Source organism: Condylostylus longicornis, unplaced genomic scaffold (genome assembly GCF_029603195.1).
Source record: "Condylostylus longicornis isolate FDR11 unplaced genomic scaffold, ASM2960319v2 ptg000100l, whole genome shotgun sequence".
NCBI lineage: Eukaryota > Metazoa > Arthropoda > Insecta > Diptera > Dolichopodidae > Condylostylus > Condylostylus longicornis.
Genome location: NW_026578068.1, coordinates 984,721 through 1,008,464, shown reverse-complemented (window position 1 = coordinate 1,008,464; position 23,744 = coordinate 984,721). Strand labels below are relative to the sequence as shown.

Here is a 23,744-nt window from a genome sequence, read left to right as displayed (position 1 = left end):
AATATTTTAAAAATTTGCAATATGCAGACACTTTCGATGAACCAAATATTCAACCAAAATTACACTTTCAATTGCCGAAAAATCATTGAAAATGTAAACCATAACCCTTTATTTAAACCACTTTAAAATTAATAAATAAATTGAAATTCATTAAAATTTGTTTAATAATTAAAAACATGTCGACTCTCCTATAAAGATGCGTAAATCGCTTAATAAAATTCTATTCATTGTTCTTATTTGAAACCTCAACATATTTTTAATTCAGTGAATGAAAAACTTAAATGAGGAAATTATTTCTTTGTTTTTTTTCTTATTTAAATTTTTTTTTCCCTATATTGTTTATTTTATTATACGTATCCCTATTTTAACATATTATTATTTATTTTATATTCTTAAAAAAAATTATTTTATTTTTTCTTGTTGTTACAGTGCCCCGAACTGAAATTGTTGGTGAATCCGATCGATATGTTAAAGCTGGAAGTACAGTTGTATTAAGATGTATTGTAAGAGGTGCTTTAGAGCCACCAGTATTTATAACATGGTCACATGGATCGAAACAATTAACAGCCGATTCACCTGGTATACGTATGCAAGTTGATAAAAGTTTATTGGATCCAATGTCAGAGGATGATAATCAACAGCAAACAACGGTAAATATTTATACCTATAATCAAATCTATATATATAGTAATCCATTTTATACTAATACCAATAAAAAGGGAACAAAAGAAAGCGAATGAAAAAAAGTAAAAAAAAAAGGAAAAAAAAATTCTATGAAAATCGATTTTTTTTTTCTTAATTTTTTTTTTGTTACGTTATCTTGAAAAGAATATCCTTGAAGCTAATATAAACATGTATTTAGCTTATTTTTTTTTTCTTTTAATAAAAGCACTTCTATGTTACAACAAATTGCAAAACTACTGACAACAATTTAATACGAGAAAGTATAATTCAAGTTAATAATTTTATTAAGTATTTGTAAAGTGCAAAAAAGTTTTCACATGTATGAAATATAAACATTTCTTTACAATTTTAAGGATACTTAGTCTCACTAAACTCTTAGTTAACATTCTACGAAAAATATAAATTTCTTCTTTAGTTGAGTTTCATTTTGTGCCATCCGAATTCCGTGAACAGTACGCGCCAGTTAGTTTTGGTAACAACCAGAACTCAAATATCAAATTCAATAAAATGTCATCAATCCGTTCTGTAAATATGTAATAAAATAGTTTATTTGCGCTTCCTTAATATAAAGAAGTGGGTTCCCAACGAAAACTCGAGATATTAAATTTGGTACCATCACATAATTTCCTTTATTGTTTACAATACTATTGTTAAATAGGTTTAGATTTTACACTGAATTTGTTGAATTAACTATTTATAAAAAGAGAAACCAGAAGTTTCAATTTATTAAATTAATTAAAGAGCCTTAAATAAATGAGATTTTCCCATTGAACTCCTGGTTCCAGATTAAGAAATTTATTATTTAAATTAAGTAAATATCATAGAAGTTAATTTTGAATCAAATACAGTAATTCGGGTTCATATTTTGAGATTAATTTATCGAGCTGTTTTTCCTAAAATGGCATGAGTCCACATGTCAATAACTTTGCGGTAATTTAAGTAGAAAGGTTTAATATTTCAGTGGATAAGAAATCGGCTTATAACACATTCAAGAAACTAATCTTTCAACTAAATTTTTCGTCAAATTCAGAAACAACCGAATGCAGTCAGTCGCTTAACTTCTTTACTCACAAAATATTTTTAAAGTTGTCCGCGCTTTAAATTTTTTACTATTATTTTTATGATGTTTTTGTTACAAAATATAGGTACACACTTTTATTTTTAATTTTGTTTTTTCTTTTCTTTGGTTTTTTTACTTAAATTTCTTCTTCTTTATTTCGCCTTTAATTCAGATCGGATCATTAATCATTGATGTTGCAAGAAAATATCACAATGGTAATTACAGTTGTAGCCCATCAAATAGTCCAAGCGTAACAGTAACGTTAAATGTGATTAACGGTAAGTATATAGTGTGTACATTTAAGCTATAAGTTTGTATATGTAACTACATATATATTTAAACTATTACAGTAATATTTGTTTAATTAAGGAAGTAACATATAAACATATACGTACATATATAGAAAAATAAAAAAAATATTGATTAAAAATAAGGATAATATTCTTAGGAAAATAAAAAATTTCTTAGAGGTAAAGGTCACCTTGATTTTATTATTTTATTTCTCTAAGAAATTTTTATATATTATACTGTAATATCATCAATTCCACTTTAAATGTATATGTGAATATAGTAAGATTAGAAATAGATTAGATTTTCTTGAAATTTTTTGATTTGCTTCACTTTACAATATTATATTACTCTTAAATAATGTAATATTAAGTGCTAAGAGTTCAATTTAAAAAATAAATTAAAATTATTATATTATGTAACAAGAAAATTTTGTGACTCGAAGTAAAAATTTCTACCATTTTCTTGGAATTTCTCAACTTTCCAATTATAATAAAGAAATTTTCTAAATATTAAAATAATTTTGCTTAGGAGTGATTATCACGACGCTACACGTGAATTTCAAAGATACATAATTTAAAATACATAAAATTATTTATTCAAGCGAAAATTTACTGACGTATAAAAGTAAGGTCATCATACTCATTGAATCAAAAACTCAATGAAAAATACAAGCAAAATTAAAGTATAGCGCTCTTATTACACGAGATGAACAAGTACACATGTATTATTCTCAATTCATGAAATAAAATAATTGTGAATTCTCTTATATCTCAATACAAAATAATTATTGTCAAAATATTGAAACCTTCAATAACAAACATAACAAAATCTCAATTTGCTTTACAGATTTCTAAAAGTTACTACATATATTACAAACTCTGTATAAACATAAGAACAGTCTATTATAATTGCACAAGTTTTTATGTTATGTATGTAAAATTTTGTTACAGCTATTAAATTATTAATAAACAACTTGACATCAAATTTATATCCCTTTTTACCTTGACAAAAAATATGACTATCCTAATAACTGGAAATGATAAAAATTTTGTTTTTGAAGCACATATTATGACTTTCATATGTATATATATTACATGTGTATTTACAATATAATTTACAGATACATACAAATATCTTATAACTGATTCTAATCAAAAGTTCATAAAAAAGAAATGAAAAACAAATACAAAAAATTCATCAAGCATTTATTAAAAATTATTTAGAAAAATGTCAAATCCTGATAAAATGTTCATTTTAGATTTTTTTCTATATAAAATGTATGTATGTGCAAGGTGTTTCATAACTCGATAGCATTCCTAATGTAGAATTCCATCAAATACTTATTTACTATATTGAAACCAAATAGCCTATTGAAAAGACAGGATTGTGAAATTTTCAACCCCTAAACAAATCCAGAGAAATGAAAAATTAAATTTTCTTTTCTTATTTCTGCTTTTAAATTATTGGTCCTTGCTATTAGTTTTCTTAGAAATCGTGGCAATTTTAGATTTAGACTTTAGGTTAAAACTTGGAAAGTATGATGGACGTACCATATGTTTTCGATTTTTTTAGGTCTATTAAATCTAAAAAGGATTGAAAAGAATTTTAAGTATGCTCTACGGGTATTACAGACTTCTATATTTAATAAAATTTTTAAATACGAGATCAATTAGTTTAAAAAGAAAGCTTCACTTCTGACATTCAAGTTGATTGGAAAAATGTCTCAAAAATTTCATAAATAGCAAACCGAGTGTCAATAACTTTTAAGTATCATGAATAAATAGAATAAATTACTTTTAATTATTTCACATTTTATCTCGATCCATTCTATTATTCTCTATTCAAGGAAACTAACGATTCACAATTCTACAGACACTCTGTTAAATTCTGTATTATATATACAGAAAAAATGTGTAAAAAAATTATCAATCTATTTGTCCTTGTAATCCCATAATAAAATACTTAGGTATTGGTATACTGATATGTTCATTTTTGAAAAGCTTAATGATATTATTAAAAAAAATATACATAATATTTTATGTTGTCGAAACTATTTTCTAAAATTGATTGATTCAATAATTTTAATGGCATAGAGAATTCAATATCCTTTCGAATCCAATATTGTATACGTCCCTTTTAATATTATTCACATTATTCACATCGTCTTCTTAATTCAATATATTGATAAACATAATTTTTTTTTTTTAACCTTAATATCAATAATAATTTACAATTGATCTATAATAGGATCAAAAATGTTTAGCAACATTTATTCTTCCATTGTTTCTTAAGGTTCCTGTACAAGTATTTAACCATATTTTCAAATATCTTATATGATATTTCATCCATTTCTTATCTTAACCTAACTTAATCTCGAACTAATAAATTGCTTGAGATATATATTTTGATTTTGACCGGTTTTTGGGAACTTTGTTCATGAAATATTCAAGAATTAAAACCCCAAGTTGATTCTATTCATTCAAATTCATAATCCATTCGAAATGCTATAAAGAATTTTGTTACTGCTAAACTGTTGCTATCTTAAAGATCACTGTCTCCAAAAAATTCAAATAAGGTGATTCAATAGAGCTTAGTAAGTTAACAGTCCAAATCATAATAACCGACAAAACTTAAATAATCTTTGGTTGAATTTTTTTGGAAATAAAAATTTTCCGATAAATTTTGAACTTAAATAAAACAGTAGTTTCCTTTCAAATTTTACGATAGTTAATTTTCATTTCTCATATTATGAAAAATGCAAACCACGTTAGATAAACGGCCTATTTAGTGAATTTCAAACAAAAAAATATACCGTGTTTCAATGAAGTTAGGAGAGAGAGACTAGGCAAACATGAAAACAAAAAAAAATTTTCTTCCTCAGATATTTTTAAGAAATTTTATATAAGTGAAACAAAAAAAAAATATTTCGCATGCCTCCATTTATCAAACAAAATCTGTCTGTGATAGAAATTCATTTTCTTTTCTTTTTTATACCCTGCACTTCGTGAAGGGTATATTAACTTTGGTATGGAGTTTGTAACTACTTGAAGGAGTCATCTGCGGTATGGACATATATATATATTCTTGCTCAGCGTAAAATTCTGCGTTGATTTAGACATGTCCGTCCGTCCGTCCGTCCGTCCGTCCGTCCATCCGTCCGTCCGTCCGTCCGTCCGTCCGTCCGAGCGCACGATAACTCAAAAACGAATAATGCAATCGACACCAAACTTTCACAAGTTTTTTCTTTTGTGCCAAGGACGAACCCTATTGTTATTGAACTAAGTCGGACAACGGGTTCGGGTAGCTGCCATACAACTCCAAGAGTTTATTTTAAATTTTTCAAAAACTAATAAAGCTATAAATATAAAATTTTGTATACATGTGTCCAATTATATTCTACACATGCTCTAAAAATTATAATGGGATAGCTGCACCGGTTCGGGTGGCTGCCATACAACTCCAACAGCAAATTTTTTATATTCGGAAAAATAATAAAGTCAGATTCATGAAACTTGGCAGTCATGTGTCCAATTATAGGTCAAATATATTTCCGAAGTTTTGGAGGAATTGCTTGACAGGTTCGGGTACCTGCCATACAACTCCAAAAGCTAATTTTAAATATTTGGAAAAATAATAAAGTTAGATTCATGAAACTTGGCAGTTGTGTGTCCGATTATAGGTCAAATATATTTCCGAAGTTTTGGAGGAATTGCTTGACAGGTTCGGGTACCTGCCATACAACTCCATAAGCTAATTTTAAATATTTGGAAAAATAATAAAGTTAGATTCATGAAACTTGGCAGTTGTGTGTCCGATTATAGATCAGATATATTTGTGAAGTTTTAGTGGAATTGCTTGACAGGTTCGGGTACTTGCCTTACAACCCCAAAAGCTTATTTCAAATATTTGGAAAAATAATAAAGTCAAATTCATGAGACTTGGCAGTCGTGTGTCGAATTATGGGTCAGACATATTTCTTAAGTTTTGATGCGATTGCTTGACAGGTTCGAGTAGCTCCCATACAAGTCTAAAAGCTTATTCTTAATATTTGGAAAAATAATAAAGTCAGATTCATGAAACTTGGCAGTCATGTGTCCAATTATGGGTCAGACATATTTCTGAAGTTGTGGTGGAATTGCTTAACAGGTTCGAGTAGATCCCATACAAGTCTAAAAGCTTATTCTTAATATTTGGAAAAATAATAAAGTCAGATTCATGAAACTTGGCAGTTGTGTGTCCGATTATAGATCAGATATATTTGTGAAGTTTTGATGAAATTGCTTGACAGGTTTAGGTACTTACCATACAACTCCAAAAGCTAATTTTAAATATTTTGAAAAATTATAAGGTCAGACTGATGAAACTTGGCAGTCGGATGTCCAATGATAGGTCAGACATGTCCGTGAAGTTTCTATAGAATGATCTCACAGGTTCGAGTAATTGCTACACAATAACGAAAGGTGCAGGGTATAATTCAATCGGTTTATACCGACTGAAACGTTTTTACTTGTTCGATTTACTTTTTGTCTTTTCTAAAAAAAACGTGAATTATAATTTTCTTTTTTAGTTTTTCCCTTTTTTTTATTTAGTTAAACATTGGGAACGATATGACAGACATGAGACATATTTGAAAGGTTTCTTCAACTTTTCAATAAACAGAAAATTTAGAAATCTGAGATAAATTTAGTCAAATTTTTGCGACAACTTCAATACTGCTCGTAGAAAGAATAATATAAAATAACCCTTATATTCGTAAGTTTAAAATAGGAGCTTTTAATAGTAATTGCTACACTAATCAATCATATTTCAGGTTCGTAACTAGACTCAATCATAGTGTGTGTCTTATTTTGCCAGTACTATTGCTAAAATACTTTAACTTGTTTTTTTTTTATTTTTTCCAAATTATGTTAGAATTTATTTTAGAGATTAAATCATACATTTCCATTCAAAATATTTACAATTTAAAAATTATAATTATTTCAAGGATTTTAATCACTTATACTTACTTATTTTGAATGGATTTTGTAATCAAAAGTATTAGTAGAATATTACATGTCAGATATATTTTATAAATAAATTCGAAAAAAAAATTATAATCTTTGATTCCAAATACATAATTATTTAATTTAAATTTCAAGGCTATTAGCATTACACTGTCTTGTTTAATATATCCAACAGTTTTCTTAACATTGAAGGATTATATATCATGTAAATTTCCCAAACTGGTGGTCGTAAATAATTTTGAAATATTCAGAAACTCAAAATGCTTCAAATTTTGTTTATTTTCTTTTTTGTTCTGGATTAACAATTTTCAAAACATTTGAATGAGGAACCCTGTTGCGAAAAAAGTTGAAAAAAGTATGAGAAATTTTATCACTCCATCTCGTATACCATTTTCATTATTCTGTCTTTTCCTTATTCCAATCGCTTCATTTTTACATTTTTTATTATAAAAATATTGTGTAAACCTCTTTTTTTTTTGTTTCCCTAACGATCCTTGCGATCAATCAAAATTTCCTCAAATATGTATGATGAGTAGAAAAACTAAAATCTTTCTCTCTCAATATTTTTATTAAAAATAGTGTGTACATGAATATTTTCAAGTTACAATGATTTTCTTCTATGTTACCAAAAATGTTTCACTGTAGGTACTTTCATTTAAAAATTAGACGCTAAATATCGATTATTTAGAATACTATACGGATAAACTATACCGGAGCACATTTATACGAAAAATTTATGATAGCAAATTTGAGAAACATTTTAAACTTGACTGAAAGCGAAATCATGATTCGAGTAACTATCAAAAAACTTTAAATATAATTATAATGTCATATATCAAAAACTATTTAGTAACTACCACATAACTCCAATAATGTTTAACTTAAAGTATCTTCTACTACACTAGCACTATAATATTTTCATTTAAGCCGGAAGAAGCATACTTAACGAAAACTATTTCAAAAAAGATTACGCTACTTTGGAGAACATTTTCTCTCTGACTCTCTTTCAGTGATTATTTAAATTTAAAAAAAATTTTGATTTTATGGCAACACTATATTTATTTTGAATGGTAAATGATACTAGCTGTGAACTACAGTAAGAATTATCTTTAAAAAGCCAGAACAGAATAATATTAAATATATTATAACCATTTTATTTATGAATAACATACAAACATATTATCTGTATATAAGCGAACATCTTATACATAATATTGTTTGCACATATGCTGTAAAAAACATTTTCTTATTGTTTTATTGTTACCGATGTTACTACTTACAATAAGGAAGGTGCCGTGATAGCACCAGATTTTGCATGTCAAATTTGTAACAGAACTTCACTTCTCCATGGCAGGAAATCACACATAAAATAATTTTAGAGAAATGTTGGTATATCGATCTGTGTCGGTCTGTGTAATTTCAGCAGAACAGGTAGCTCAGACTTTTAACTTTTTAGATATGCCAAATCTCGAGAACTTAACTTTTACTTCGGTCTGCTTATACATACATATTTGATAATTTTTAAAGAAATATTTAACAGATTAACTCAAAACTTTTTGCACTTGTAATTAAGTTTAAATATTTTACATAAGGGAATACAATTAGCCGCGTTTATTTTTCGAAAAATAAACGTTTTCCATCAGATTTAAATATTAAAATATTAAATTCAGGATGTTAAAATTAAGAACTAGTAGGTTTTGAGAATATTAGAACTCAGAAACAGAACTTTCACTAAGGATTTCTTAAGAACTATCGTGATTGAAAAAATTTCTTGAAACTTATTACTTAAGAACTTCCCGAGAAATTCAATTCAAAAAGGGTTTAGAACTAAATTTTGATTTTTCTAGAGAAATTAATATAAAGCTTACTGGTATCCTCAAAATTTAATGTTTAAAATTTTGTGTAATATTGTTTACTAAACTGGAAAATAAACTATGCGGTCGGTTATTTGCTGACCACATCACATATTTCTTTCACTTTTTCCATACCACCTAAATTTAATAAAGTATGAGAAAGTGTTAAATGGTAACAAAGGCAAAACGAAAAAAAAATATGAAAACTTCTTTAATAATTTATTTTGTATGCTTTGGTATTTTAGTTTTTATGTACATTTTTATAAATTATGCATATACATATGTACATATATAATATTCATTTTAATATAATTACATACATATAAATACCTATACATTTATATTAATATTTTGTAAGAATTAAAAGAAAAACAAAATTATATTAAACTTTCATATTACATAATAAATTCTGTAATCATAGTTATAAAAGCAAATATATATACATACACGTATGCATATATGCATATATACATAGCATATTCCATATTTACAAATATGTACCTACACATATTCACATATTTTATATATGAAATTATGTACCAAGAAAAATTGCAAAATTCTCTATTCTTTACATATAATTTTCGTATAGTTAAAGACATTATTTAAGCACAGGCATGTTATTCTCTATACTTGTAAAATATGTATGAAAATAATAATAATAATAATAATAATAATAACAGTAATAGTAAAAGTAACAATAAACAAAAGTCAAAAAAAGGGTTCAAGGTCTAACTGTTTATTATAATTTTCTAAATAAATACAAACATAGTATAAATATATTTATACTATGTATATAGTTTCTTATAAATATAATGTTCATTTATGGTTATGAGTTAAACAAACACATACAAACGAATTTTCATCTTACTTTGTAACTTTAAATTAATAGAAAAATGAATATGAAAAAGAAAGACTGAAAAATTTGTTTGTTTTTTTTTTTTAATTTTTTTTTTTTTTGTTTAACTCAAATAAGTTGTTACCTTTTTTAGTCTATTTTAAAACCAAACAAAATGGTAAAGACACATTATTATTATATTCTAGCTAAATTTGAATGGTTTTATTTATATAGGCATAGATGGTCTAATGCGGGTTGGTACATTTGTGAAAAATTTTTGTCATATGTTTTTAAAACATTGTTATACGCTCGGCTTTAAAAAAAATCTCTTAAAATTTCTAAAAATCTGATAGAAAATATTACAAAAGTACTGGGGAATTTAAAGAATGAACCTCAGAATGTATGGAGACCATGCAAGAAGCTGCATTGCGTGCTTTTAAACTAAAAACAAATCTCATAGATATACGACATTTTTTACATTTTGCTTGATTTTTCGAAATCATTTAGCTTTAGCATTGTTGCTTGAGGAAGCACATCGATACTGTATGCAAAAGTAAAATCTCACATATTTTTATAAATCATACAAAATAGCATAGAATTGCAGCGTTATTCTTAAGTATTATACGTATCATTCATTGAAACACAAATATCGATCAAATCGCTAAAAATCTAATGAAATCTATGAAACCAATCGAAGAAACGCAGTTTTTCAAAAGTTATTTTAATTAATAATGCGTGTTTCCAATAAGAAATCACCACTACAAAACTCTTTTTCAATATCTCATTATTCAGCAACCGATTATTCTTCTCAACACAGACGTCATGCTTACAAATTTATTCTTTAGTGCAGATATAGCAATTTCTATTTTATGTACCATTAAAATACCGATTTTTAGCATCCCTGATTCCCTAGAATTATTACCATACACAATAAAGAAAATAAATTTAAAAGGTATAATTTTTTTTTTTTTATGATTTTTCTTTTTCGCTCAATATAAATTATTAATAAAGCAAAAAACAATAAAATTAGAAAAGTTTTTAAATATTCCATAAGAGCACATTAAATTTGACTGGTATATGTTAACAATACAGTTAACAAGTTTATATTGCCTTTTAGTAGATGATGGTTATAAATACAAGGTTATATAAAATAAAAATATAGGATGATATTATGAAAATTTATAATTAAAAATATTGTTATTTTTAGAAATTGTAGTTTTAATCGAAAATTAAGGTATAACTATTAGCTTAAATAATTTTTGTAAATTATTATTCATATATTATAAGGCTGATCACTTGGCTAGTTAAAATTCAAGTAACTTACGAAACTAAGACGTGGCTCTCTATGTTATCATGCAACACCCACCCCCATATTCGTCTTTGGGTTGAAAAAGAGTTTTGTAACCCATTTATGTATATTTTATAATATACATAATAAAGCTGTATCAATTAATTCCAACAAAATGAACTTTAACATCTGAAATGGTCACAGTATCCTAAAAACTGTTAAAAAATGCAATCTAAATTATTGAATAGGAACACAATAACTTAGAAGATTTCTAGAACTCTGAACTTCGAGAATATTAAACAAGTTTTAATTGCCTACATTTTATTGAATCACCTTATATTTTAATTTTATGTTAAAAAGCATTTCTTTTCATTTTATTTGATATATGAACATAAAATTTAGCAAAAAAAAAAAAAATATTATATAAAGAAAAACCCTTAAACATTAAAAAATATAAAAGTTTAGCAAAATAAAATATTTCAAGGTTTAATAATTTTAACACAATATAAATTTATTTTTATAACAATATTTTGCAAAATTTTCACTTTTCTAAGTTTCAAATATTTTTTTTTTTTGAAACCCTATCTACATATACCCATTTGTATATACGAGTACCTAAATAATGTTCATTCTTACATTGTATGTTTTATGTTTTATTATTATACTCGTATATATATTAAAAAATTTTGTTAACTTATATTATATTTCAAAAATTGAGCAAAGGGGACCTTAAATTATTTTAAGAAAAATAATATTCAAGCATATTATAATTATATAACATTTAATTTAATTTTTTTTCAACACGAATGCAATTTAACACTGTTATTATTATTAATCTTTAAAAAAGTTCTATTCAAGTTAAATTTAATTTATTAACTAATAATAATAATTAATTTTACTTAAAATAAATTCTTTCAGGCATAATAATGATTACAACCCAAGGGTATAATAATTATTATGATTTTGATAAGGTTGATCTATACCTTAAATACTATAAATTTTATAAATAAAGCAAATTTAATGAATGATATAATTAAATTCAAAAGATAAAATACTACAATTTTTTAGCTATACGTACATTTTTAAACGAGCAAAATTTTTAGCTCTTTCCAAACGGAATTACGAGCTAATATTAAATTTTCGCCGCCTTGAACATCCAAAACTGCATGCTTTCTAAAATTTTTTTAAAAACAAAAAGGTTAATGCTAAATATTTTGGTAACAAAAAGTATTTGCAATAATTTTAACTCACTCAGTTAACAATCGACTTCGATCAATATGATAACTTTTCTATTAATTTTTGTTCTCCCCTAGAAGTATGCAATATTTTCTTTTTGCATAAAATAATTTTTATATGTATATTAAATATATAATGTAGCTGACTTTGAATAAATTAAATTTATACTAGCTATTATGCTATAATTAATTTAATACTACTATTGTGAAGAATATAATTCCAAAATTTTTGATATTATATTACATTATTAAATGTCCAATCCTCTAAAGATGTAGACGGTTCTTCTTTTTTTGTAAGCATTATATAGATTAACATTAATTATTAGCAATAGAAAATAATAGTAATGAAAATATTTTAAAGAAGTAAAGCAAAATGATCTCACCTCAATATGGTTATTAATAACTTATTTTAATCCGTTCAACGTTTTATTTCATTCAAAAAAACTCAAAATGCCTATTCTTCATAAGCCATCTAAAAAAAGTATAGTTTAATATATTATATAATTTTTTCAAAGTTTATTCGGAAATCAAAATATAAATTAGAAAATGTAGTTGAGTTCTAAGAAAATATTTTAAATTATTTCTTAGAATTTAATATTTTAAATCAGTATTTGATTTTCGAAGCAATATTAACAAAAATTTCTAAATTATAAATTTAAATAGAAAAAACTACAAATATGAGAAATTTATTAAAAATGTTCACATTTAAAATTTAATAGAATTTGTATCAAAGTAATAAATAATTAATTTTTATAATGAAATAATTTTTTTATTATAATATCAAAATATTTATTCATTTTTCATTCATTTGAAAAATTTATACAAGCTTTTTAAATGAATTTGTCACTAAGAATTTTAGTACGAATTTTTGTTCTTTTCACTAAATTAAAATTTACTTTTTAAAAATAATTTTATAAGCATATTTGAGAGTTATTTAACAAAATATTATCACAAAAATTTCAATTAATTTTTTGTAAAGAATAATTTTGTACTTTTTTTTAATTTAAATTTCATACTAATTTTTTATGTATTGTATTCAACATAATCTTACAAACTTAATGTTAAATTCAAAAAACCTACCATTTTCAACCTTAAACATACATTACAGATCTTATTCTTTTTATATCAAAAAATAACAAATTTCAATTGAACGAACACTCATACGCATACGCTTATTAAATTCAAATTTATATGTTCTTCGTCATTTTTACTTCGGAATTTTTCCCAAAAATTTTACAATCACGTTTCTATATTGTTATTGTCATAATTTCTTAACAAAAAAAAATTTTTTGCAATAAACTATATTCTTATTAATTTTCTTGTCTTTTTTTTTGCAATTACAGGTGAATCGAGTGCATCAGCTGTAACATCATCAGCAAATCAAGAAAAATATACCAGCTCTATTGTTGGCATTTTATTATCCTTGTTATTAATACTATTTAGGACATGACATGTTTTTTCTTATAATATTAATTATGATATTTTTATATAATTTAGGTTAACAAAATATTATTACATAATAAATATAAAAATAAAAAAAACAAAAAAAATACAATACATATACATATAAATTAATATTTAATATAAAAATACTATTTAATATATTAGTTTTAGATTAAATATACATCTACATATACATGCAATAATTTATTATAAATATTTATGTATTGTATATGTATATGTATATATATACAATTTATTATTATTATTAATATAGATTATATATACTTATCTAATATAAGTTAATTATTTTTTAAATTCACATTTCAAATACATATATACATATGTATGTATATGAAAATTAAAATTATATATATACATATGTATAAATTATATTATAATAATAAAAGTGTAATAGTATATGTATAATTAAGTGTATGTATAAATTTACGATTAAATATAATAATAAAAACAAAAATGAAGAAACAAAAATAAAAAAATTAACAAATGAATGAATGAATGAATTAAAAAAAAAAAAAACAAAAAAAAAACAAAAATATAAAATGTCAGCATAGTAAGTTATTAATTAGCTTTTAAACGTGGTTGTAAATATTAAATGAAATTAAAAAATAAATAAATTAAAATTGAATTAAAAAAAAAAAAACAAAAAGTCTTTAATTAAAATACACAAAAAATATATACAATATAAATGTTGCATTGTAATTCAAAAAACAAAAATAAAATAAAATTTTTAATAAATAAAATAAAATAAGAATAATTTAAAATTAATATTGAAAGTAGATCAAAGGAAATTTTAATTTTTTTTTTCTTTGAAATTTAAATTTAAAAAAAAAACACAACTCTGCCCCATTACAATTAAAAAATTCAATTAAAATTTGTAGTAAGTTGAAGACATTCTGACAGCTTCCTCTTTCAAAAACAATCTTAAACTATGGTATTTTCTGATTGACGCTCAGAGACACAATTACTTAAATAAATATGCCATATAAATACAATTAAATCTCTATGATATAAAGAACTGTTCATATAATCAGAACCTTTACTTTGTTATGCGTAGTATAATTATTGAAATTATACAAAACTGTCCTATATAGTAATATCCACTGCACAAAAGTTTCTCAAACAACAAATTAATATTATAGTAGAATAAAATTAAATCGATAATTCTTATGAAGAATATACTAACCGCCAAAATAAATAAACATTAGTTTTAGCATGGTTTATGGAGTCAACTCTAAGAAAACTAATCTTCAAATTTTGTTCAAAATATCTGAAAACAACCGCTCCTTCTTTTATTCTGCACAAGCTCTGAAATTGCTCCATAATATATTTGTTTTTTCAAAACAAAAAGAAATAAATTAAATTATATCATTAAAAAATGGCTAGCAATCAAAATATTCCATGTAATCAAACTTAATGGAACAACACCTTATTGAAATCGGGTAGGTATTGTATAGTCAAAACAAAAAAAATTTCCAAAAAATTTAATATAAAAATTATTTTTCAAAATCTTCAGGTATTACAAAATAATTGAAAATTGATCAAAAACCTGCCACCAATTTTACGGAATCAAAAACTAAATAAGTAAGTTATTAAAATATATAAATAAAATTTTATACATAAATATTACAAATTAAAATCTGTTCATTTCAAAATTTATATTTTGTAATAATTTTATTTATAAATTGTATAATAACTAAATTTCCATATTATTTTAAAAGATAAACCTTTCCGTCCTCTTGTAAAAGTTTTGTTTTATAATTAAAATCCATTAAGATGAAAGGTTTTATATAAAAATCTTAAGTTTTATAGGCCTATTAAAATAATTGACCTAATAATAAAATTTATTATTTATTATAGAATTCCCGTATACTATTAATTAGAATAACATAAAAATAATATTGTTAAAAGGATTTGAAAGAATATTTTTTGTTTTATGTCTCTTTGCAGACCATTAAAAAAACTAATATAGTAATGAAGCAGTGTTTGTGTTTAACACATTGGAAATAGAAAAAAAAATGCTTTTTTTTTTGAGAAAATTAAAAAAATTGTGAATAAACCATTAAAATTAAAAATATTCCCAATTACATAAATAGGTAGCTATAAATAAATGAATGATTTGATTAATTAAATTGAATTTAAATATGAAAAACTTTAATATTACAATAAATGTGCAAATATTGTTCTATACACATACATAGGTAATTATTAAAAAAATATTTAAAATACCTAAATGATTCTTATTTACATTAAAATCAAATATTTAATTTCAAGTTTATTATTAATTCAAAAATTTATATATTCCCTTACTATAATTTATTTTTTAAAATTAATTTTATTTTTATGTATATTTATTTTCAATATAATATTTTATTAATCCATTCTCGTATTCATCATAAAATTAATTGAAATTTGTGTATGTTACAAATTTTAATTAAAATAAACAAGAAATAAAATATTTAGGTTACATTGCAACTATAATTATTATGAAGAAATTCCAAAAAAAAAAACAAAACTTGAATATCGGACGCTTGTAATTAATTTTCAATTTTAATTGTTTTATAACATTATTTTCAATTTTTTCTGCTGTTTCTTTAAAATAATTGTATAATATGATTACCATAATTATTTTTTTTTTTATTACTATTTGTGTACCAATATATGTATGTATGATTTAAAACCAAATTATTCAAAATATACGATAATTTAATAACAAAATCAATAATTTAATAATTATAATAGAGGTATTCATGTTGGTTATACAATAATTATCATCCACCCTTATATTTAATTATTTTAAAAATAAATTTTTATTTCATTAACAGATATGAAAAAATTTAATAAGTTCAATTAATTTAATCAAAATATTAAAGAACAAAAGATGTATAAGGGCATGTAAACTATTAAAAAAAAACTTTAGTACCTTAAAGCATTAAAATTTTATTTAATCAAATCGTTTTCAATTATTCTGTTATAATTAACAGAAAACATGTTAACAATGGCGTTTTTTTAAAAAAAATCTTTAATAGTATTACACATTATAGCTAATAATAAATAAAAAATATAGAATTTTTCGTAATTGTAAAATAATAGGTCGAAAATCATTTTTGAATATATTTCAAAACAATTTCCAAAAATATTTTTTACCTGTTACATGCGTCTGAGAGATGAAAAGTGGTGGTGTACCAATAAAATATGCAAATTACATGTCCTATACAATAAAAACTTTATTGGATACCTTTTAGAGTAAAATTAGAATTTTACAAATCAGAACTTCTATTTTTGAAAAAAAATTAATTAAAAACCGTGTTTTCAGTGTAAACGAAACTGACCACAAATCATAAATTGCAATATCTTTAGTATTAATGACCTGACTTAAGCAAACGAAATATTTATTTTTAAATTGCCAAACAAAATAATAAAATCTAATTAGAAATAATTAAAATTTGAAATAAAATAACAAGTATATAGTGGAAAATTAGCATATTTACATACTGATCTATTCAAAATTTTATCCACACGTCAACACTGAACAAATAATTATTTCCATTGATTTTAATAATTGATTTAAACGAACCCTTAAATGGGTAAAAACGGAATATTATAAGTAAGCGATATAGTAATTTTGCCGAAATATTCTTTCTCTTCACCTTAATAACATTAAGTTTAAGGTATGTAGCAGGTAAATTCCTAAAAACTAAAAGTAAACTATGGCAACAATCAACAAAAAACTGGCTTAAAGTAGTACAGACAAACCCATTTAATTTTTTTTTGTTACAGCCTATTAAACAGTTATATGTTATGCCTAGCTATTATCCTATAATCCTGTTCATATTATAATTGACAATATTTGTTAATTTATTTGTAATTAGAATAAATTCAAATTTAATCAAAAAGAAAATTAATTTTATGGAATCTAAATGTAAAATATCAACCAAAAAAAAAAAAACTTTACAAAAAAAAAAATAAAATTTTTAATCAAAAAAAATTTCAGAAAAGAGCTATAAAATATATTTAAAAATATTTAATTGAAAATAAAATTGAACAATAAACAAAGAAAAAATAAAATAAATAAAATTTAGGTATATAAAATGAAAAAAGTGAATAACGAATCTTTAGCGCGTAAATAATTTAACAAATTAACAATTAAATAATTAAAAAAAAATTAATTAAAAAAAATTATGTAATAGGGTTGTACATTAAACAATTAGAAAATAATTAATTTAACTTAAAATATAACTAAGATAAATACAAAAAAAATTATAATTACAATAATATAGATTTTTCTACATCTTTTATGTTTAAGACAAAAATATTAAGTAACTAAGTGAAAATAATAGAAAAATAAATAATTTATTAAAAAACAAAAAAAATCAATAACAAATTAGAAAAACTCAAAGAAATATGCAAGATATTTTTTTGATTTAGAGACTAAAAATTATAAGAGTTTTTAAAAAATATAATTTATAAATTTTGGACAAGAGTAAATATTAATAAAATATTATTGGACCTAAAAGAAACTACTGCAGGTTATTATATAGGTTGTTTTTCTATAGTTAGAGGCGATAAGATCCATGCTAAACACAATATTACCGAAATAAAAAAAAAAGCATTGAAATTCACAATGATTTATTTTTCTAGTACCTAAATTAATTATACTTCTTCAAAGCTATTAACTTCTAAATTTATGACATTTTAAAAATATACGAATAATATAGACATATTCATTTTGTTCTACTTTTCTCTATTTGCCCCCATGATAAATTCCAATTGTCTAGCTTCTCATCTTATAAATGTGCGATAATAAATTTTACGGGGTCTGGGTTTTCTTAAATCTTATTAAAATTTTATTCCAAGATCATTTTATTAATGGCGATCGCAGACTTTCTTAGTGTACAAACACTATTCTATTTTCTCCTTCCAAATTAAAAATTCTTCATTCATTAGTTTATACGAGTATGTATATTAAACTTATAATTTAATTCTGTTGGTGGTATTAAATAAATAATAATAAATGATAATTAGTTATAAATATTACTATAAATAATAATAATAAATTAATAATAAATTGTAACATGTGCATATTTAAAAATATTGTTATCAAATCTTTGAAATAATTAAATCTCGTTGACTGAATTCAAGAAAAAATTTTTGCTTAAATACGAACATATGTAATTCTATATTAATGAAAATCCCGCATTTTATACAAAATTTTATCAATATTGAAAATTAAATTAACTTTTTAAAAAAATTTTTCACCTAATTTTCACCTACTACATGATCTTCTTTTGACCTACTTCAATTTAAAATTTAATTTTTATAAGAACAAAAAGTAAACCAGCATGCAAAATATAAAAAAAAATTTAACCTGGAAAATAATACATATATAATTTTTGTTGATGATATACATACGTATATAAATATAATAAAAACAAAAAATAAATAAAATAGAAAAAATCTTTAATCCTGTATACAGCTTAGATCACTTACACACTGAAAAAAGAAAGCATAAGAACTATACTAAAATAAAAAATGTTTAAAGAATATTACAGCCGTCGTCCCTATGTATGCATAAAAAATATATTAAGATAAAAATGAACTGGGAAAAAATTATTAAGAAAACCGTATGAAAATATCTTTTAAACTGCTGGTGTTCCATCATGGGAATCAATTTAACATTTTTCCCCTTTTCTTTCTTCATATATGTACGTTTTTGAAGGAAAATTTTTGTAACCTAAAAAACAAACAACAGAAAATAAGGAAAACCCTAATTTTTTTTTGTTTTTGTTTTATTTTTTTTATATCCTAATATATACGTAAATTTCTTGTTGCTTCTTAAGTCCTTTAGTCCTTAACTCTTTTTATGAACGTTGTTATCCAGGAACAACAAAGGAAACAACTTTTCACTTTGGTTTATTTAATGTTTTGATAGTTCCCAAAAGAAATAGAAAGGGTTAGAAAAATATAATATTTTGTTATATGTATATATTCATGTATATATTCATGTACGTATACCTATTATAAGGATCTATAATGGCATCATTCTAGGTACCTTGTTAAGTAAGGATTCAAAAAAAACAGAAATAGAAAAAATCATCAAAATATTATTATATAAAAAACAAAAACACATACATAAAATAAAATAATAAAAAATAAATCCTTCAAAAGAGTAAATAAAAGGATTACTAGGGTTTTTTATTCATTTCTCCATTTTATATGTGCTCTAATTCATTCAAAGTCTGTGAAATACAAAAAACATCATTTCTATATATTCTACATTATTCTAAAGTGGCCAAAGTATAAAAAAATATTTAAAACTATTTTTACTTACCTACATGTGATTAAAAACCAACCCGTGATAGATTGAATGTACGAAAGATGGCTACTCATCCTCAAGCATTTGATTAAAGAAAAATTATTTAAATATAGCATACGTTTCTAAAATATTCAATTTGATGATTTATTTCTTTATTGGGGATAATTTTCACCTACATATTCTATTTTTAGTTTTTACCGCATGTAGTTATCACTCAGTTTCAAAACTTTACTTGAATTTATGTATATAGGCATGAATAACCAAAATCATATTATGTAACAAAAACAATATTATTTCCTTATTTACTATTATTCCCAATTTAGCATATACATACATGATAGTTCCCTGACAAATATTCTATTTTTCAGAGATTCTTTTAAAATTTTGACATAAAATATTTAAAAACATTGTTTAGAAATTATTTCATGTCTCTTATCAGATTTAATATTGCTCCAAAATTTTAATTTTCAGAAAAAGAATAACATTGTAAACAACTCATTATATGTATTGTAACCATTCTCTTACTCTATTCTTTTCTCTTGCTCTTTAAAAATTTTAAAGCAAAACTTAAGAGATTTGTTATATCTAAATAAAAAATTTAATCGAATATTTTAAGAAATTTCGAATTTTAAAAATGTCTAACATGTATGTTTGTATGTATGTAAATTAACTAAGAATTTAAATCTAAAACTTTGATATTATCCTTTTATCCTTTTAAAGGTGAAATTTTTGTTATTCTAAGGAGTAAAATTAAATTTTCCATTTCTATTTTGAGTACAATATTCTTATATTGGAATAAGTTTTCTTCGAAGATGTTATGCAAAAATAATTCTTTTATATAAGGATATTTTGATCTATCTCAATAAATATACACATATATATATACTTAAAGTATATAAAATTATATACAGTTACATTTATAAATTTTTCATAATTTTTCTATTTATACTTTTGTTTTGTTGTTTTTTTCTTTGCTTTTTCGTTTCAAAAACCAAAGGTAAACCATTCAGTAAATATTCATTTACAAAATTCAGCTGAGACTATAAGAATTATCACAAAATTGCAATTATGCTTTTGAAATATTGAATTTTATTATTAAAAATATTAGTATATTTATGTAGTAAAAAATTGGATTTACAAAAACTTTGTTTACTATTAAATAGAAATATAAATAAGTTTTTAATTAATTTTAATTATTATATTTTATTTTAAAAATTAAATTATGTTCTATTTAAATTATTAGTGTTATATTATAATAAAATAATATTAACAATTATTATTGTTTTATTAATTTCTCAAAATAAAATTAGTAATTAACAAAATTAATATTGAAAAATTTTTTAGTATTTTAAGATCCGAAATAAGAAAACATTAATTTTAATTTTAATATTAGATAACAATTTATTAATTTTTTACAATTATCTTTAAATAAAGAAAATTTTAAAATTTAATTGTTTCGAAGTTATGTAACAGAATGAAAATTAAGCATGGCATAGGAGATTTTTTCATTAATTTAATTTTCAATTCTAACATATTCCGGAATTTCTAAAATTTTTTATAAATATTAATTTTGTAATACAAATTAACTTGAATTGATCGCATTGCTAAAAGATTATTAATTTAAAATATATGCAATCTAAATTATATTCTCGTATAATTAATTGTATAATATTCTAGGTTCTTACATTAAATAACAAAATTATTTCTGTCCCTCAAAATCACTATATATGTAAAAGTAAGAATAAATAAAAGTAGATCCTTTTAATTTTCAAATATGAGATCCAAAAAATTCTTAAATTTTTTAAATTTTTTTAATTGTATAAATCTCAGAATATGCTATTTAGTTAAACCAATTTAATTATATATATTTGAGCCATAATTAGATATAGTTATTCTCTTATAATTGATATAGACCTCTTGAATTTTGAATATTTTGAAATATTTATTCCTAAATTTTTCAAATTATGTATATAAAGTGTACATATGTAAGTATAATATAAATTTTCTTACATACATATTCAAAATCATTTGAATAAAATTTACAAGTAAAACAGAATAGCATTTTATAATATTTGCCATAAATCACAATAATATTTTAAAATATTTTATGAAAATTATTTTATTTTTATCTAAAACACATTTTATTTAATTCTTTAAATATACACATATACAAACATATTTTTCTTTGAATACATTCATATTATATTTAATTAAAACAATTGAAAACTATTTAGAATTTTTTTTTTTTTTTAATTTTTATTGTATACATATTTTAAATTATTTGAATCTGTATGCATGTACATAGTGTTTTCCATAGAATTAAATAAAATATTAATTTTATACCATAATTTAGTTGGATTGCAGAGACTATTTTCTGTGTAGATCATATTTTATATGTACTTAATAACATACGCATGTATTTATATACAATAAATTTACATAATATGTGGGTATACTGTGTAATATGCTATATTTCTATAGACGATTATAAATAACATTAATAACACTTAATTTCTTATATTTAATAAATCTTATTTAATATAATATTGTATATTTAGGAAGATTTTTGTCAATAAATTTTATATAATATATGTACATATTATGTACATATGCGTAATATACTATACATAAACCGATGTTTTAAACTCAAATTTATGAAATACATATTATTCTTATTAAATTTAAATGTTATAGAAAAGAATATTTTATATAAAATCAAACAATTAATAAATTGCAGAATTATATAATTTATGTGAGTTCTTCTTAAGATTTTTATAAAATTATAAGTAGAACACAAAAATAATTTTAATAAAAGAATGTGAGTTCCATATAAATGCAATAATAACTATCAATGATTATGTTGTTATCTTTATTAACAGTTATACGATTTAAAATATAGTTGAATTACATCAAGTTGACATGAAGTTGACACGCTATTAAAAGCCACAATTATTGTAGCGTTTTTCAAAGTTTTAAGAATTACGTACCTATATTCGCTAATTAATTAGAAATTTGTAATTTTGAACATAAGACTTATTTCTCTGCAAAAAACTTAAATTTTCTTTTAAATTCTAGAACCGTTTAAGTAATGAAACTTCAACTATAACTACGATATACTTGATAAAATACGATAATATTACAATACGTACATATCCGTTACACTGAAATAATAATGGTAATGTGCTAACGATTATGGTTAATATCTTGAATTGCGGTTAATATAAGAAAATAAAAATGAATTCCAATTTAACGTCAGTAACAGTTGTTTTCAATAAAAGATTTTTTTTTTATTATGAATTAATTTTATTGTTTTTTCACTTTCAACTTAAAAATTTAATTGATTAAAATTAAAAATTTTCGTTTTAGTACCTTATAAAAAGAATAAAAAATGTAAAAATTTTAAATGTAATGAAAACAACATTTTATTAAATAAATTTTTAAAATAAAAAATTATTTTATTTTTTGTCTCTTTCTTACCCGTACATTATAAATGTGCTGAGCGACAATCAAATTTTATTTTGTCGCTTAAAAAACTTATTTTAGCAATTGGAATAAAATTTTGAATTTATAAAAGAGTTGAAGAGGAAGAAGAAATATGTATGAGAAAGTAGATGAAAGAAAGAACGAAAATTTGCGACTAATTCTATGATAATTTTTCTAATAAGTTAAGTCATTCTGTATTTTAAACCAAACACTTTTTATTTTTGATAACATTTCA

At 22.6% G+C, this 23,744-nt stretch overlaps 1 protein-coding gene across 1 annotated transcript in view; it reads left to right on the top strand.

Annotated features, from left to right (window-relative positions):
- LOC129614055 (immunoglobulin superfamily member 10-like) overlaps positions 1-13,881 on the top strand; it is a 112,643-nt gene extending 98,762 nt beyond the window's left edge. Inside the window, exons 5-7 of the mRNA XM_055528441.1 lie at positions 430-650; positions 1,917-2,022; positions 13,593-13,881. Coding sequence (XP_055384416.1) covers positions 430-650; positions 1,917-2,022; positions 13,593-13,699 — 434 coding nt within the window. The 3' untranslated portion in view covers positions 13,700-13,881. The remainder of the gene's footprint in view (positions 1-429; positions 651-1,916; positions 2,023-13,592) is intronic.
- Positions 13,882-23,744: the final 9,863 nt, after the last annotated feature.